Source organism: Pholcus phalangioides, unplaced genomic scaffold, assembly GCF_987345545.1.
Source record: "Pholcus phalangioides strain wild (caught in Gottingen) unplaced genomic scaffold, Ppha-v1.0 ptg000039l_1, whole genome shotgun sequence".
In the NCBI taxonomy this organism is placed as follows: Eukaryota; Metazoa; Arthropoda; class Arachnida; order Araneae; family Pholcidae; genus Pholcus; species Pholcus phalangioides.
This window is the reverse complement of record NW_028301625.1, coordinates 30,182,866-30,199,422: the sequence shown is the minus strand read 5'-3', so window position 1 is coordinate 30,199,422 and position 16,557 is coordinate 30,182,866. Positions and strand designations below refer to the sequence as shown.

The 16,557-nt window shown below is 35.3% G+C and overlaps 1 protein-coding gene across 1 annotated transcript in view; it reads left to right on the top strand.

Annotated features, from left to right (window-relative positions):
* Positions 1 to 16,557, top strand: part of LOC149065819 (uncharacterized) — an 83,182-nt gene that overhangs the window by 36,655 nt on the left and 29,970 nt on the right. The window contains exons 10-14 of the mRNA XM_089253864.1: positions 874 to 1,003; positions 4,839 to 4,985; positions 5,749 to 5,802; positions 15,754 to 15,962; positions 16,374 to 16,470. Of these exons, the coding sequence (XP_089109990.1) occupies positions 874 to 1,003; positions 4,839 to 4,985; positions 5,749 to 5,802; positions 15,754 to 15,962; positions 16,374 to 16,470 (637 nt within the window). The remainder of the gene's footprint in view (positions 1 to 873; positions 1,004 to 4,838; positions 4,986 to 5,748; positions 5,803 to 15,753; positions 15,963 to 16,373; positions 16,471 to 16,557) is intronic.

The following is a 16,557-nucleotide window of genomic DNA, read 5'->3' as shown; positions in this document are numbered from 1 at the left end:
TTATCCATAATTTTAATAAGGAGTGTCTACTGTATTATTCAAATGGGCTTTTTAAACTAATTTCCATTAATTCAGCATTTTCGATAATCTGACACACCCTGGTCTGATATGAGCCAGATAATTGAGAGTCTACTGTATATATAACACAGTATGGATGTATGTATGATTTATTATTATTTTTTTTTTACTTTTCTCTCTAGCAACTTTATAATTTTTATTTCATCTTTTACAGTTAAAACTGCTTTTGTGAATTTTTTCCCAAAAAATAAAAAACAAAATTCATATGAAAGAACCAATTCCAGTGATGATGCTCACACTCAAACACTGGAGATTTTATCGGAAGTGAAGCAAGGGACGAATTGTCCTTTTTTTTTTCTGAATTATGATTGGTCAGTTTCTCTTACCATTTCAATTCTCATTCCTCCTCCTAGATGAAGCAATACTTTTCCTGCACATTAACAACAAACCTTATGAGATTGGTCTTTTGTAGAATTATTTGATTGACATTTTTATATTCTTTGTCAAGGGTATTATCTCCATATCATGAGATAGACAAAAGAACCTCAAACCATTTTATGATTCTTCGTGTATTTACTTTTCATAGTCTCTCCATTTTTTTTTTTTTCAAGTTTCCATTTAAAATTGCTCGTTAAATTTGAGCTATAGTGAAAACCTGATTGGTAAAAGCAACAGAATTGCCATACAATTAGCATTGTGCCAAACCAAATGCATTAGCTTACTTGTTAAATCCAGACTCTCATTAAAAGTGGGCTCATTATGAGCGGGTATGACTGTATATTTCATAACATAAAACATAATTATAAAATCCTGATCTTGCCTATGTTTAGAAAACAGTTTTCTCTTTTTTTCCAGGTTTCTAATAGGGCGAGAAAAAGATGGAACTTGCAGTGAAATAGCCCAACTAATATCTCAATCTCTAGTTGCAGATCAGGAGAGAAGTCTGGAATGCCAACAGGTTGAAGATGAAGACTATCCCAACAAAGTGAAGAGAGAATATTTACTTTATTTTTATAAATAAAACTAGTGTCCTCTTTACAAAAACATCTTGCTGATGCAAAGACATTTCTTTTTGGAAAGAGAAAATTCAACTGCCCCTGCTGGGAACCGAACCCACATCTTTTCACTTTCCGGGTGAACGCCCTAGACCACTAGACTACTGATATCTCTAGACTCTCTATAGATAGATATATTTATCCATGCAAATTTGTATGGATAGCGGAGAGTGACGTCATCCTCTGGTAAGTCACCATCTGGTGGCATCATCAGCAATTGTGGGCTTTGGCCTGAACTGTTCCGACCTTGTGTCCTGTTCAGTGCACACAAGCTCCAAGGAAAGATTGAGATATCTGTTGCCTCTGTAATCTAGTGGTCTAGGGCGTTCACCCGGAAAGTGAAAAGACGTGTGTTCGATTCCCCGCAGGGACAGTTACATTTTCTCTTTCCAAAAAATATCTATCTTCGCATCAGCCAGCTGTTAAAAACCTTTGTATGGATAGCAGAGAGTGACGTTATTCTTAGGTAGTGTCTCTTGCCTGAAAAAGTCAGTAGAAAGAATGTATAAGCTATGAATGTTAATGCACACATGACCAAAATAACTTACAATATATAAATGTATTTTATTCAATATATGATATAATTAAGTCCATTTTATTAACAGGGGTGGAAACTCTGTGCCAATTGTGCTGCACTGCACCAAAATTAACATCTTGTGCCATCCTGCTCCAATAGTGCAATTTCGTATTTTTCTGTGCCAAATAGCAAATTTTGCTTCAGTATGCCCAGAGTTTTGGAAGAAAATATGCCAAAAAAATATTTGTTCCTGCTTGCCTCTAAACGATTCTTTCCGAGAAGAGTATGTTTTATTCCTCTGTACTTAAACTATCAGACCCTCACATCAGGCTCTCTATCGCGAAACCCAATAATATCCATGATTGTGCAACTGAAGATAGTTTGCAATGGTCTTTCAACTTTAAAGTGCAAATGTGAGTCAGTTTTCATTTTAAAAAAAAGTCGCCACTGGAAGCAGCAGAAATTACTGCAGTCCTTCGTCATTGCATCAAACCCCAATGTTTCGTGGAACAAAATTTTCATTTCGGGAGTAAAAAGAGCATGTCCGCCGAATTACAAATGCTAATTTAGAAACTTTGCCGAATAACGAGCGTTAAATCGCTAATGCTGCAAAATAATGAGTGCTGAATTTCCAAACATTGTGTTGAATTCTTCCGAAATTCTCTCCCATTTTACAACAATTTCTTTCTGAGTATAAAAAATTGAAAACTTATATAGAATTTTTTTTTGTCCATTTGAAGTGCTGCTGTTCCAGACAGCAAATAGTGCCCTTAGTAAGCAAAAATCATCTTAAATAGACTAGTGCGAAACATTTTATGACAGCCGCTCTTTCAAACAAGGTGTCAAAAGCCTGAAACACCAAAAACAAGCTGATGAAAAGATGTTTGATAACAAAAGACAGTGCAGTTGTTTTATTTAAAACAACTGCAAAAGGGATGAGGGTTAACGAAAATATTGTTGTTAATTTCGCTGCTCCAATTTATAAATATCTGCTCTTAATCCTATATTTTGCTGCTCCAAAACTTCTCAGAATCCTGAATTTTGCTGCTCCGAAATGGACTTTGTCACTTCCCACCCCTATATTCAGCAACAAAAAAAGTTTTATGAAAGTATATTGGTTTTTCATAGTATTAATATTGTTTTGAAGCATAAGACAAAGGTGTGAATACCTAGAGTAGGGCAGGCTAGTCTGGTGTCCTGAATGCTAGACTGGAAGGGGGGGGGGGTTGCAAAAATAGATGATTGCCCTATTCAACAGGGTACACTTTTGTTTCTAGTGGCGGTCTTGACTATGATACACCAGAACTTTTTTCTGTAGAAACTTGCTTTGCAAGTATGCAGAAAGAGTAGTGAGTTTATTTAATGTATCTTGTGGGAGTTGCAATGGCCTATTTAATATATAACATCCATCTTCACTATCTATTTTCCTCCCTCTTCAGACTTCCACTTATTTGAACAATTTGAAATAATTCTAGAATTACAGTAAAACCTTGTTAAGTCGTCACTCCGGTTAAGTAGTCATTTTTCTTCAGACCCTTCCAGCTCTCATAGACCACAAAGTTATTAAACCCTCGTTTACTCGTCGCTAATTTTGGTTAATTCGTCACTATGAAAAAGTTTGAGAAAGAGGAGCAAACTATTTTTATGGCTCCCATTAAAAAAAGAGCTTGTTAATAGCATTGCCATATGTTTAAAAGTCAAAGTTTAAGCACTTCGCCCCCCCCAGGGGGTGGGGGGGGGGGACAGAGCATCTCCGGCAAAACCAAAATTTATTGATATGTCAAAGATTACATATAGTGCAAGGAAATCAAAAATTATGTAAATCGAAGAATCAAATTAATCAAGATAAAGTCAAAGTGCAACGGGCATGGATAATAAATAATCATAGAAAGCATGGGTTCTACTAATTTAGGGCTTCAAATTTAAACAAAATATCTTTGTTGAAAAAAATCAGACATTCTTTCACATGTCTTCTGTTTACTTTTCCCTGAAAAGTGCCCCCCCCCCAACTTCAAAAGTGTTAGAGATTACCCTGTAATTGTATTATAAACTCCTGATGAAGAATTAAAACACTGAAATTAAATTTGATGTACATGTAACAATGTGCAATATAGAGTTAGTTCTGTTATGAAAAAAGCTACCTATTCTAACAGTTGCTCTGTTAGTCTAAATTAAAAATTACTAGTATAAATCAAAGTGTACCAGTACATTTTACCACAATAAGTAATGAGGGATAAAAAAAAAAGGTAAAAAGTGCTATTATTTTTTCTTTTGCAATCTATAAATTTTATTAATATTGTTATTTTGATTCATACTTTAATAAATGTCATATTACTTTAAATTTATACAATTTTCATAACATTGCACATTAAAATTGACGGAACTCCGCTTAAGCCGTCATAATTTTTTGATAACTTGAGGTGACGACTTATCAAGGTTTTACTGTATTTCAAATTGTTTTCCAATACACATTCTCTTATTATGTCTGGAGACTGGAATCTTCCCAGTATTGACTGGAAAAATATGATGTCTCTGTTGGGCAATCACCGAATTGACAACAAAGTTCTCAGTATCTTCCTTAAATTTAACTTAGTCCAACCCATCTTAGAACTCACAAGAACCACCACTTACTCCAGCTATACTTTAGACCTTATTGCTATCTCCAATCGGATCCCAATTCTTAACATTTCTATTTTCGAGGGTTGCTCAGACCATAAAATCCCATTCATTGACTTTTCCCTCCTCCATCTGTCCCTTCCTAGAAACTTGCCTCTAAACTTAATTTTAACAAAGCAAATTACCCACTAATGCAAAATATTCTTCGCTCCCACTTCAATGACTTTTTATCCATATCCTCGTCTAACAACATTCACATCCTTTGGATTATTTTCAAATGTATTATCAACAAATGCATAGCTACAGTTCCAATGAAAAAAGTATAAGTATTATTATATCCTTTAAGTATTTTCTTAATCCGTGGATCACCAGAGATATTATTCATCTAAAGAGAAAAATCGATCATACTTTCAATTATTAAAACAGCACATCCAATTCACTTAAATCTATAATTTTAGCCTCTACCCGAGACCTCATTTCTGCTCAAAAGACTAAACACCTTTCTCATTCACTACTTCATTATTTAGAAACAAATCCCACAAAGTTTTGGAGCTACCTTAGACTTGTATAAACTTGTATATCTTAATATTGTATAAATAAATAAATAAATAAAGTATATATTCTGTTCATAGGTATGGCAGAAGATGCATGAAGGATTCATTTCTGATACAAGTATTACAAGCGATTGCGAACAAAGCAAGATATCTTATGAGACTGGTAGTTATGAGTGTGTGGGTTCAAGTGATGATACAGAAATCTTGAAGTTGAAATTAAAGAAAGTAAGCCTTGTCCTAAAATGATCATAATTAAGTTACCTTAAAACTGGGTTATTTTGCTCTCCTTTTCGGATATCTACAAGCAACTGTAAAATACTTTCATCTCATACTTAACAGAAGCCTTTGATTTTTATATGGAATTAACTAGAATGTGTGTAACATACTAGGTCTGAGTTCAATGAAATTCTGGCATTAATCTCTCACAATTTTTCTTTGGAAAATGGCCTGAACTAGCATCATGGGGCAGGTCACTTTGGGAAACCCTCTAAATCAATTTAGTTTTAACAGTAGTTTTGTGCTGCTCTGTTCATCGTACCTGATTACATTCTGTTCAGCTAGCACTGAAAAATTCGGCTTCACTGGTGGGTATAAATTGTGGTTAAAACATGGAAATGTTTAGTGACACTTTTAAATTAGCTTAAAACTGTAATAGCTGGTCTTATTATATCTCATGTACTTAGAATAACAGTAACAAATCAACAAAAACGTCTTTGCTGTTAAATGGTTACAATGCATAAGTTAGTTATAGATTTTATTCCTGTCTAAGAGGTATGACTATGTTTTTAAAATAATCTTGATTTAATTTATAGACAAAGTTATAGTTTATTTATATAGGTCTGAAATCACTATAATGTTTCTATAACATTACAAAATGAGCTAAATTAATCAATTGCTAACAGAAAATAGTTTGTTTTATGAGAAACCATAAAATGCCTTATTGTTGTAATTTTAATTTTACAACAATGTGAATTTTTTTTTTTACTAGGCACAATACAAAATTTCTGTTACAGAAGCAGAACTTAAAAAAATGCAAGATAAGGTGAGTTATTATACATTGGAGAAGAAAGTGAGTGTTTTCACGAGTTCTTTTTCATCATATAGATCGTTAGAATGTTTTTCTCTATGCACGCAGGAACTGGTTGGCCTGACATTATGTGCAAATCGGAAGCACCGTGCTCTCACCCTCACGGGAACACAGTTTTATATAGACTGGTTTTTCTCTGTATGTGTGTGTCTGTTTTTCCCCCATGTAATTCAGGATTGTTTTTTCTCCCTTTGATTGCTGGTTGTTTTTTTTTCTTTTTCAGCTGTTTTATTTTTGATGATTGTAAATGATCTTGTTAATTTTTTTTCAGCTTATAAAAAGGAATAAAAGATAGTTCAAAATTAACTTCTGATCATTGTTTTTTTCCCTTCAACTCGGTCAGCATGCTCTGGCCCCTTACAAAGGTTGTTAGGTTGTGGGGCCAGTGTCCGTTTTAGACTGAGTTGTTGAAATTGGGGACTTCAAAAGAATTCAAAAAATTACTTCGGATGGTAGTGTTTTTGCTTATTCAAAGTTAAATATGGACAATTATCGTCATTGGTAATTCAACATGAAGATGTTGCTTATGAACCAAGGACTATTTGGTTTTGTGGATGGTTCTGAACTGGAGCCTTCATTGGGAGCTAACACTGAAAGAAATATCACAATTCAACACTAGGAGAGATGAAACGCTTTCCATCACATGCCTGAGCATAGAGGATGAACTGAAAAATCTTGTATTGGAAACCACAGATCCGAGAAAGGTCAGGAAGGATATAGAGCAAGACTATTAACTGGAAGCACGAATGGCAGCACTTCAAAGCAAATTTATGGGAATAAAACTCATGCTATCTGCAATGATGTCTATGTACATCAAAAGAATTTCCAAAGCTGTTAGCAGCGATTTGGAACTTGCCAGATGAAAGGTGCCTGATGATGAGGTACCATTTCAACTTCTAGCCCATCTATTGCACGCACTTGAGAACATGTTGCTGCAGTTGTATCAACTTCCAGATAGAGAGTTTACATCAGCAAAAGTATGCAATGTGCTTTTGTGGGAGTACGATAGAGTTCAAAATTTTGTGAATATGAGATGGCCTCTGAAAATATTGTGTTTGGTCCTACGGAATGTCAGAAATCATCCAAGAAGGTCAAATCAAGATTCAAGGATGTCCTATAAATTTAAATTCATCTGACATATCACGAGAAACTAAAGAACGGAAAAAGGGAATCACAGTGTGTGTGTGACAAAATGAAGACAACCAATCTTCAGTGTGTGGACAATAGTGAAGTGGTACATTATACCCATCCACGATGATATCAATATCCAATACCTGCCAACTCTTACTGTTTTATCGTATTTAGTACAATTTTAGCAAGTCAATACAATTATACACTTTTGCTTCTAAGAATATGATTTTTTACTGAATCGGTAATATTGACGTTTCCTGCATATGCCGCAAACTGATTGGCGTTAGAATCATTGTTGGTCCGTTGATCCTCATCACTCTGCGGAACCTAGCCAGAAATTCCAGTGCCGTGTTGAACAGTGGAACACCGTTGGGAGTTTTCACAGCAGGTTTACTGGTGCGGCTTATGCGCCGAAATGGTGTGTCAAGCCGCCTCTGTATTAGACAGTATACTGAGTGATGCACTAATCCTTTAGCATCCATTTGATGGATCAATATTTTCCCGAAATTTGCATGCCATCCTAAACCTTTATGGTCTCATGAATTATATAGTGTTATTTTTAATTCAAGCCGAATTTTCTAAATAAACTTGTACAAAAAATTGAGTTCATAATTCCTGCATTTTTGATAGATTTACAATAATAAACCATTATTTTCTTGATATTTGAGTATCGTCCGAGTTTCACCATTTCTGAATTATAGAATTACTTTTTATTATTTAGTTATTCAGGGTCGAGAGTTTTCAGGATTTTTGGAAATTTTCGACAAAAAATAATGCACTTAATTCCAGTGTGATATTGTTCTATTATATAAATTTCTATTATTAATCATTCAGGTGACTAGGATGATAAATTTTGAATTATGAATATCGGATAATTTTCAGCACTTTAGCATTCATCTAATGAATTCTTATTTATTTTTTATGTTTTCACATGATTAGGGGACTGTCCCAGTGAGTGAAATATTATTTCATTTTCGATAAAACAGTAGTGCAAAAATGTCAAAGGATAGACAAGACAACAAATTTTTACTGATCTGTTGTCTTCCCGAGAATGTGTTTTTTTTTTAAAGTAAACCATATATTTTCTCATGCAGAAATTACTTTTTCTTATTAAAATTGTATGATTTCCTCTTAATAAATTTTGGTATGGGATACCCCCTTCCCCCTCATAAATTGGAAAATGGACTGTGTTACGCTTTTTTAGGAATAGAGTACAATTTTTTTCTTCTGAGCAGGTCTGAATATCAAAGTGTATACAGTGGCTAATTGATACAGCTACAACCAAATATTTTTGCTGTGGCAGAACTTTTTCCAACCTCTCGAGAGATCCCGGACAGCAAAGCAATCATTGCAGAAGGAAGTACAAAGGTTCTTGGATCCAGCAATGTTGAAATTTTGATATTGGGGGCAAAAAGTAATGTAGAACTTTTATTGCAAAATATTTTATTGCTCCAGGTATGTGCCAAAATTCAATTAGCAGGAGACTAATAGACGTTACAGCGCTCACTTAGGTCATCGAAAAATTTAGGTTTTCAAATCAAATGGTAAATTATTTTTCAGTGCCCCTTTGTCTGGAAAGTTTTATGTTGTTAATGCAGAGTAATTAACATGAATACTAAGCATGAAGCTCATTTGCTTGACAGAAACAACATGATGTTATAGGTGTCATAGAAGCAATATGATGCACACCAGATTCGAACATTTAAATGCTAATGCATTAACTGAATTTTCAAAAAGTGGCTTGGTATACAGGCTTGATAGGCTATGTGGAAAAGTTAAAAATTGTGATGCATGATGCCCAAAACAAAACAATTATTTGAAGGAGTTGATGAAGTTAAGACCACAGATATATTACAATTATGTCATGTGGACTTATGGGGACCGGTACCTATATTGTGAAAAAGAGGAGCCGCATATTTTTATACCATAATTGACGAGTTTTCCTGATATGCAACTGCATATATTATGAAACATAAGAATGAAGTTTTTAATTGTTTCAAATCATATCGGGCTAAAATGGAATGGCAAATGAAAAAAATCAAACATTATATCTGACAATGGTCTATAGTTTTGTGCTGAATATTTCGAGACATTTGAGAGAGAAAAGAATTAAAAGTGAAAGGACTAATATCTGCTTTCCAGAAATGAACAGTATCATGGAACGATATAATCAAACCCTTATGAAAGGAGCAGGGTCTTTGTTGCTTCAAGGAAAATTGCAGAAAGACGTGGACAGAACTGGTGAATACACAGAACTATTTATGAAATAGATTTCTACATAAAATTTTGAAATTATCTCTTGAACATTTTCAGTCACAGAAAATTTTCCGTCAGACATTTGAAAGTTCATTCCTAAAAGACATCGAGGCAAATTAGATAGCAAAGTGTAAAAGGGACTATTGGTTACCTATGCAATAAAAGCAAAAGGCTATAGAGTTTGGATTTTGAAAACTGATAAGGGTATTGAGATGAAGCATGTAAAATTCAATTAATTTACTATAGGTACTGAAATTCAAAGAGCATCTCAAAAATGTCAAGAAAATCCTTTGGTTAACTTTGATAATAATTCAGAATTGGAAATGGAAGATTCTGAAGAGGACATCGATAATCAGAAAATGTGATATTGCAGGAACGTGAAATGGGAAAGGATTGAAAAAGTGTGAAACAGCAGGCACAGGAAAGATGTTTATTACTATCCTGAGGAAAATATCCATCCTAGAAGTAAAAACAATGCACAAAAATATTGTGAACAAAAGGGATTAGCGTAAATCTAGACTTTTGATTTTAGAGGGGATACCAAGCGAGAAAATGAAGTTTATGATGATACATCAAATGAATCGGATACAAACGTAGAAGCTCACTGTTTCGACAGCTCTCACGTGAGCTGCCTGCTGCCACTGGAACTCGAGTTTCACGGTTTACTGTTGCCCAAAGGCTTTAAGCCAGAAGTCCCGCTCTTTGCGTCCCGCTAACTGCAGCACACAAGAGAGCACATTTAGCATGGTGCAGACAACATCAGTCTTGGACCAAACTTCAGTGGAGCACCGTGCTCTTCAAAGATGAGTCGAGATTCATCCTGGACACTGATTCTTGACGCACACTTATCTGGAGAAAGGCTGGTACCCGATACCATCCCTCCCACATCAGGGAAATGGACCACTATGGTGGTGGTGGTGTCATGGTCTGGGCAGGCATGTTGGACAGCCGCACACCCCTCCATGTGTTTGGCAGAGGGTCCGTGACTGCTAGGAAGTATAGAGAGGAGATCTTAGAGCCCTTTGTTCAATTTTTCAGGGACACAGTTGGTCCTCGGTTCAACAACGCTCATCCACATCAGGCTCACCTGGTCAACAATTATCTGAAAAGTTAAGATATTCGCCATATGGATTGACCTAAACCCTGAACATGTCTGGATGCTCTTGGGAGGGCAATTGCATCTTGCCATCCCCCTTGGAGAACCATCCCGGAACTGAAAACTGCATTGCTGCAGGAGTGGGACTGATTGCCACAAGGACTCCAGTATGCCATCGCACTGTGCGACCTGTCTGACTGTGAGAGAGGACCATACCCCATATTAGACTCATTTTCGGTTCGATCTCGTAACATGGATTTTGGACATTCCTGCAATGATGAACTTTACTGATAATCATGCGTGCGTACTATGACTTTTGTATGGTACATCTCTTTCTCTGTTATATAACTGTGTATTCGTACCAAATTTCATTAAAATCTGTCCACTAGTTTTTCAAAAATTTGATATAATGTGCTAATTCTCTAATTTAGCACATAATAGGACTTATTAGGACTTAATCCTTAATAGGACTGTCTTTTGATTTCAGTCAAGACATATTTCGGTCTCATAGAGTTTCTGTGTTAGATAGGTTTCATTGTGTATAGCGAATGAAATGGAATCATTCTTAGGTTGGGAAAATCAATCATTTAGCCAGGTTGCAGATCTGAAACTGTACTACTGTAAAAATAAACAAAAATGGATCCCCTCGAAGTTTTGCATTAAAAATAAGTCATCTTAAAATTATTGAAACTACATAATGAAAGATTAATGAAATAAATAACAAAAGTGTTTTATACACGTGAAAGTTGAATATCTGAATTGGATTCAACTGTTTATTTATGTATTTGCAATTTTAATACCTAACTCTAATCATTAAAACAAACCTGAGACCATTTACATGTGATATTTATCTGTATATCTTTTGATTATTCACTTGACATTGTCACATAACATTTTTCATACCACACATTCTTAAAATGGTTTTTCTTTTCCTCCTAATTTTCATCAATTGGGGGATGCAACTGTTAGGAAAATATTACTGCAAAAATCTGTTGCTCTGGTACAATTATTGCTATTGTTTAATCTTCAGTTTTATGTTTTCTCCAAGAAAATAATATTTAAAATAAAAGTGACTTGTAATTTTTAAACATGAAAATAATGGCCACACATAAAATATGCAGAGTTGCCAGTTGCTATGGATTGTCCATAGTTTCTACGGCCGGCCGCAATGAACTTCGGAGCTATACTCTGTTCGCTCTAACTTGGGTCCTGATGTAAATAAACCGCTCTACCAATTTTTGATATCACTCTGCATTCTTTATCTTTATTGGTTGTAATTTTACCCGCCCCTTCATTACGTGCTCCGAACACGTGTGTTTTTTCCTCAAACGTGAGATTGTAAATTCGCTATGAATAATTTTCCTGGAAAATTTTTTTTCACTGTTCTCCAAATTTTGTTGAAATAAAAACTGTTAATAACATTAATTAAAATAGACATATATATATCTCCCCAAAAAAAAAATTTGATAAGGTATTCTGTCGTTATCATGGCACACTCCTCAAGAGTTGGGATGACAGGGCTCCAGCCCGGACATTGCCTGCGACAATTCTTGTCATTTTTTTACGCTAAAAGTTTACTATATAGAAGGGCTGTTGAAAGGTTAGTCTGAGGCCCTGAAAAAGATCACAGCCTTGGGGGTCTTGCGGCAAGATCTGGGGGCCATGGTCGTTACAAAAGCTTGTTCGAGTTGTTTATTATTTTGCGGTAGATAGTGAGAAATCCTCATTTTTTTCTTATTACTTTTTTTTCTTCTGAGTTTTACAATTTTATTTCTGAGCTCAATTTATGCCATATGAGTTTCCTGGGATGGATATGCTACCAATTATAACGTGAAACAAATTATGAACAACTTACCGTTGTGTTGCCGCTTTTTGTTTTTCTTGCGTGTCTGTATAATTAAATATTTCATAATAATCCACGGGCTGTAGCTGTTCCAATTTGACGAGAGAGTCATCCACATTATTTCGTTTCTTTACTTCAACCTGTTGTTGATATCCTGTTTTTTGTCAAGACAATTTCAGTTTTTTATCCGTGCTTAGGTTGCGAGCCATGACCCCAACATCCAGCAGCAGGATCATCGGACTGAGATCTTTAATGGGCTCCCAGGAAAGGCTCTTTCACAGGATCCAGCCCCGTTGCCGGGGGTCCGTTGCCCCCCCCCCCTTTTGAAAATACACTAAAAATGGTATATATATATATATATATACAAATATATATATATATACATACATTGAGTACATGAGCTCTGCCCCCCCCCCCGGAAAAAGTTGAAATGATGGGATCTATAGTGTCTGTCATAATGAGGCTAACTGAATCAAAAGTGAGCAGTACTCTTTCGAACCAGATTTTCAAAACTTTACCTTCATGTCTTCATAATGAGGCTAACTGACAAAAGTGAGCAGTACTCTTTCGAACCAGATTTTCAAAACTTTACCTTCATGTCTTCATGATAATCCTCAGACTTTTTTGGCTTGCCGCCTTCAAAGAAAAAAATTTTACTTCCTCCCAACAAGCTGCTCAAGCAGAAGTGTGAATTCTTTTCAAATGCGTATATTCACCACGAACGATAAGTGACCCCCCCCCACCCGTATCCAGTGTACGTCAAAACGTGTGGGCGAGAAAAAAATCTTGTTGACAGAAACTTTGTTTATAGGAGTCCAGAGCAGCTGCAAAGAAATGAATTTTCAAATGGCTCTACCAAACAAGATAGACACGCATATTTCATTTATGTCATAAAGAATTTTTCTTGCAAGAACTCTTGAAGAAGCGTATACAAGTGTATATCAAATCTGTTTGCGAATAGGAAGTAGTAATAATAAAATGAAACTTCCATTTAAAAAGGGAACGGTAATGTTTGAGTGAGAAAGACGTATCCTGTCAACACCCACCCTGAAGACATAGCAGCAAAAACGCTTTGACCAATCTTTAAAAAATATTTTTTCCTGTCTTCCAGATAATGTTGAAATAATATGGAATAAATATTTAAAATAAATAAAAATTATGAGGTATTTTATGGTATGAGGGGCAAACGACAAAGGACTATATTTTTGGCGGTGTTACACAGTAAGAAAAGGTGAAATGTTCTTCAACCAATCATTTTGGGCATCGCACACATGCTTTTATTTACATCAGGACCCAAGTTAGAACGAACAGAGATTAGGGGAGACACTCTCAATACTACGGAAATCAGTTTTAAAAAATCAGGTTTTTGAGTTTCTTGTGGTGTTTTATTTATTTTTATGAAATTGCATCAATCTTTACTGTAACAATGAATTTGTATACTCATGTGAGAGAGTTCGAGAGAAGAAATTCTGAGTCTACCTGTTTTCTCTGTGCGTGAAAGGCAATCTGTAAAGCCACTTCTAAACCCGCTGCTCCACCAACACCTTCTATAGCAGAAAGCCTCTGCACGAAGCTTGTGATATTACTGAAGTCATCCATTTCTCCTATAGTCATTGCATATACTGCAGAGTAAGGTAAAGATTTTACATGTGTCTGCCTGCTTTATCCAATGGCTGCAGGTGAAATGGACGACTTCAGTGATGTCAAAGCTTCGCATAAAGGCTTTCTGCTATAGAAGGTTTTGACTCTACTCAATGCCCAAATGCGCAAAAACCTGTTTTCCATCAAAACTGTTAAAAACAGGTTTTTGAATGGCTCAACGCGTCTGGTCCAGGCTCGGCTTCATTTGCATAGTGCATGGTTGAGTTCGCTGAACTTGTGTCGGAAAGAATATTTCATCGTAGGTGCCCATAGAAACTCTGATACAAAGAAAACTGGGATGGGGGTCTAGGGTTCCTTGGCATCTGTATATACGTTTGATCATTTGATCATTTTTGTCGCACCACGGTCACTTTCTGCACACGAGGGCTAATTAGACCGGGACCTACAATTTATTGCCGATTCCGAACGGCAGGCTTGTTTTTCATACTCATCGAGAGGTTGGTGCGCTAACCCCTCGATGGGGGACTCCCTGCGGTAGCAATTTTTGCTGCGGTCAAGTCGCCGTTTTTCGTTGTACTCCTGTGTCAGGAAAGTTTTCTGACAAGGACGAACTGGGTATCGAACTCGCGACACCTCTAAACATCCTTTGGTACTTTAGGCGAGCATCTTATCGACCGGGCTACCGCGCCCTCTGTATATACGGGCATATGCAGGTTGGGATTGCATTGAATATTGATGAATTATTAAGGGACTTAGCGACCTCTGAACATTGTTTCCGGACGTTGGGGCTCATGTGGCCTAAGCCCTATATGTATCAGTGTCACTGAGGTGCTGTATTTATTGAACTGTGATTTAAAATTAAAAAAACTAAATTTTTGAGTGATCATTTGCTATTGTACTATGATTATGTTGTCCTAGGGGGACCACCCCCCCCCCCCCGCACATGGCAAAGCTGAACACATTCATCATTACTGACTAGTTTTAAGCCAATGTTGGCATGTCTGAATATGCATTTAGTTCTACCAAAAAATTTACTATTCGAGGGTTTGGTGGGCCATTGCTCTTAGACAAATAATACATTCATACTTTGTTACTTGATGATTTCAAAACTTGTTAAATTCAGTACTTGTCAAATTTGGATAAGAATAAAAGATTTCGCTGCCTTAAACTGTTTCGTGCCCCCCCCCCCCCATCCCAATTCACAAGAAAACAACTTACCTCTGAGGACCTTACTAATTAGGAACAATCCTTTTGCTCACCCCTTTACAGCCTGGAAGATGGCTTTGTGAATGAGTTTAGTACTTACTCCTCTGTTTCGCACTTGCCTTGAGTTCTGGAATGAATTACAGATGAGTATAAGGCACTATTGTACTTATTTTTAAAAATTTAGTGTCATTCCAACTTTTTAATCTTTTCTCTTTTATTTGATTTTTTTTATTTTTGTGGAATTTTGGGATATTACAATCTTTCGAAGGAACAATTTTCACTTCTGCTGAGAGCTACATTGCTCTGTCCTTAAATGGTCACCCACAAAACAATGATGAAATTTATCAGCTCAGGATGCATAATGAGGGCATTTAAAAAATATTGGCAAATTCCATTCAAGATGATGATAGTTGAAAAACCACAGGCAATGATGTAATGAAAATATTCATGAAAGGTGAAAGGCAAAACATTGTTAATTAAATGTTCACTCTTATTATTGAATCTGCCATCATCTTGAAGGTGATTAATTTTTTCATGTACAAATAAATTGTTATTAAATTGTTGGGTGAAAAAGTTTAAACTATTTCTTTAGATCTATTTCAAAATATATGGTTCTCTAAGGTTTCCCGTTTTCCCCCTTGTAGCAGAAAGTTACTCAAAACACACACTAGGGCAGAAAAACCTGATTTATTTGCTGCTCTTTAAAACTTTATGAATAGTTGATATTGAGACAATATTTTTTTCATTGGTTTCAATTTTTTTTTCTGTTTAGTTTAAAACTGTTGAACAGTTGGAAATTGACTACAATAAGTGGATTGATAATGCTCAGTGTCAGCTGGAGTCATTGAATCATAACCTTAGAGAAACAAAACAAGAACTATTGAAGTCAAATAAAGAATTGGATATCATGCAAACTAAGTACTCAGATCTTCAGACGAAATACATGAGTGCCAAAAAAATAATCAAAGAATTTCACCACAGGTATATTGAATAGCATTCAGCATATTCTCTTTAAAATCACAACACAGTATATAACTGTGTGGAAAATTGTCTTACAATACAATGTGCAAAAAAATTTCATTAACTGTTGATTTGCAATAAATTATATTACTCAATCAGTAAAACAGAGAGTGCAGTGTAAAAACTATTGCATGCGGCACTAATCAGAATGTCTTGAATCAGTTGAATTAATTCCATAAAACTGATATTCATATTAAATTTTGAAATACGATCACAAAAAATAAATTTTTTACTCTATTTTGAGATTTTTTACTCTATTTTGAGATTTTTTTCTTCTTTTTACTGAGAAATCTTTATCTGATATTGAATATATTTCTTTCAGAGTATTCAGTATTTAGTTTCTTTCATATATTTTCTATCATTTTCTTTCAGAGAACAAGAATTTATTCAACAGAATGAATATTTTTCAGAAGTTTTATATGAGAGGGAGCAAGAATATATTCAGATATTTGATGCTCTGAAGGACAGAGTAAGAAGTTCATAATTGCATTTTTAATTGGGTTGCTGTATTTTGGAGATAAACTGTGATTCAAAACTCAATATACAAACTTTCAGG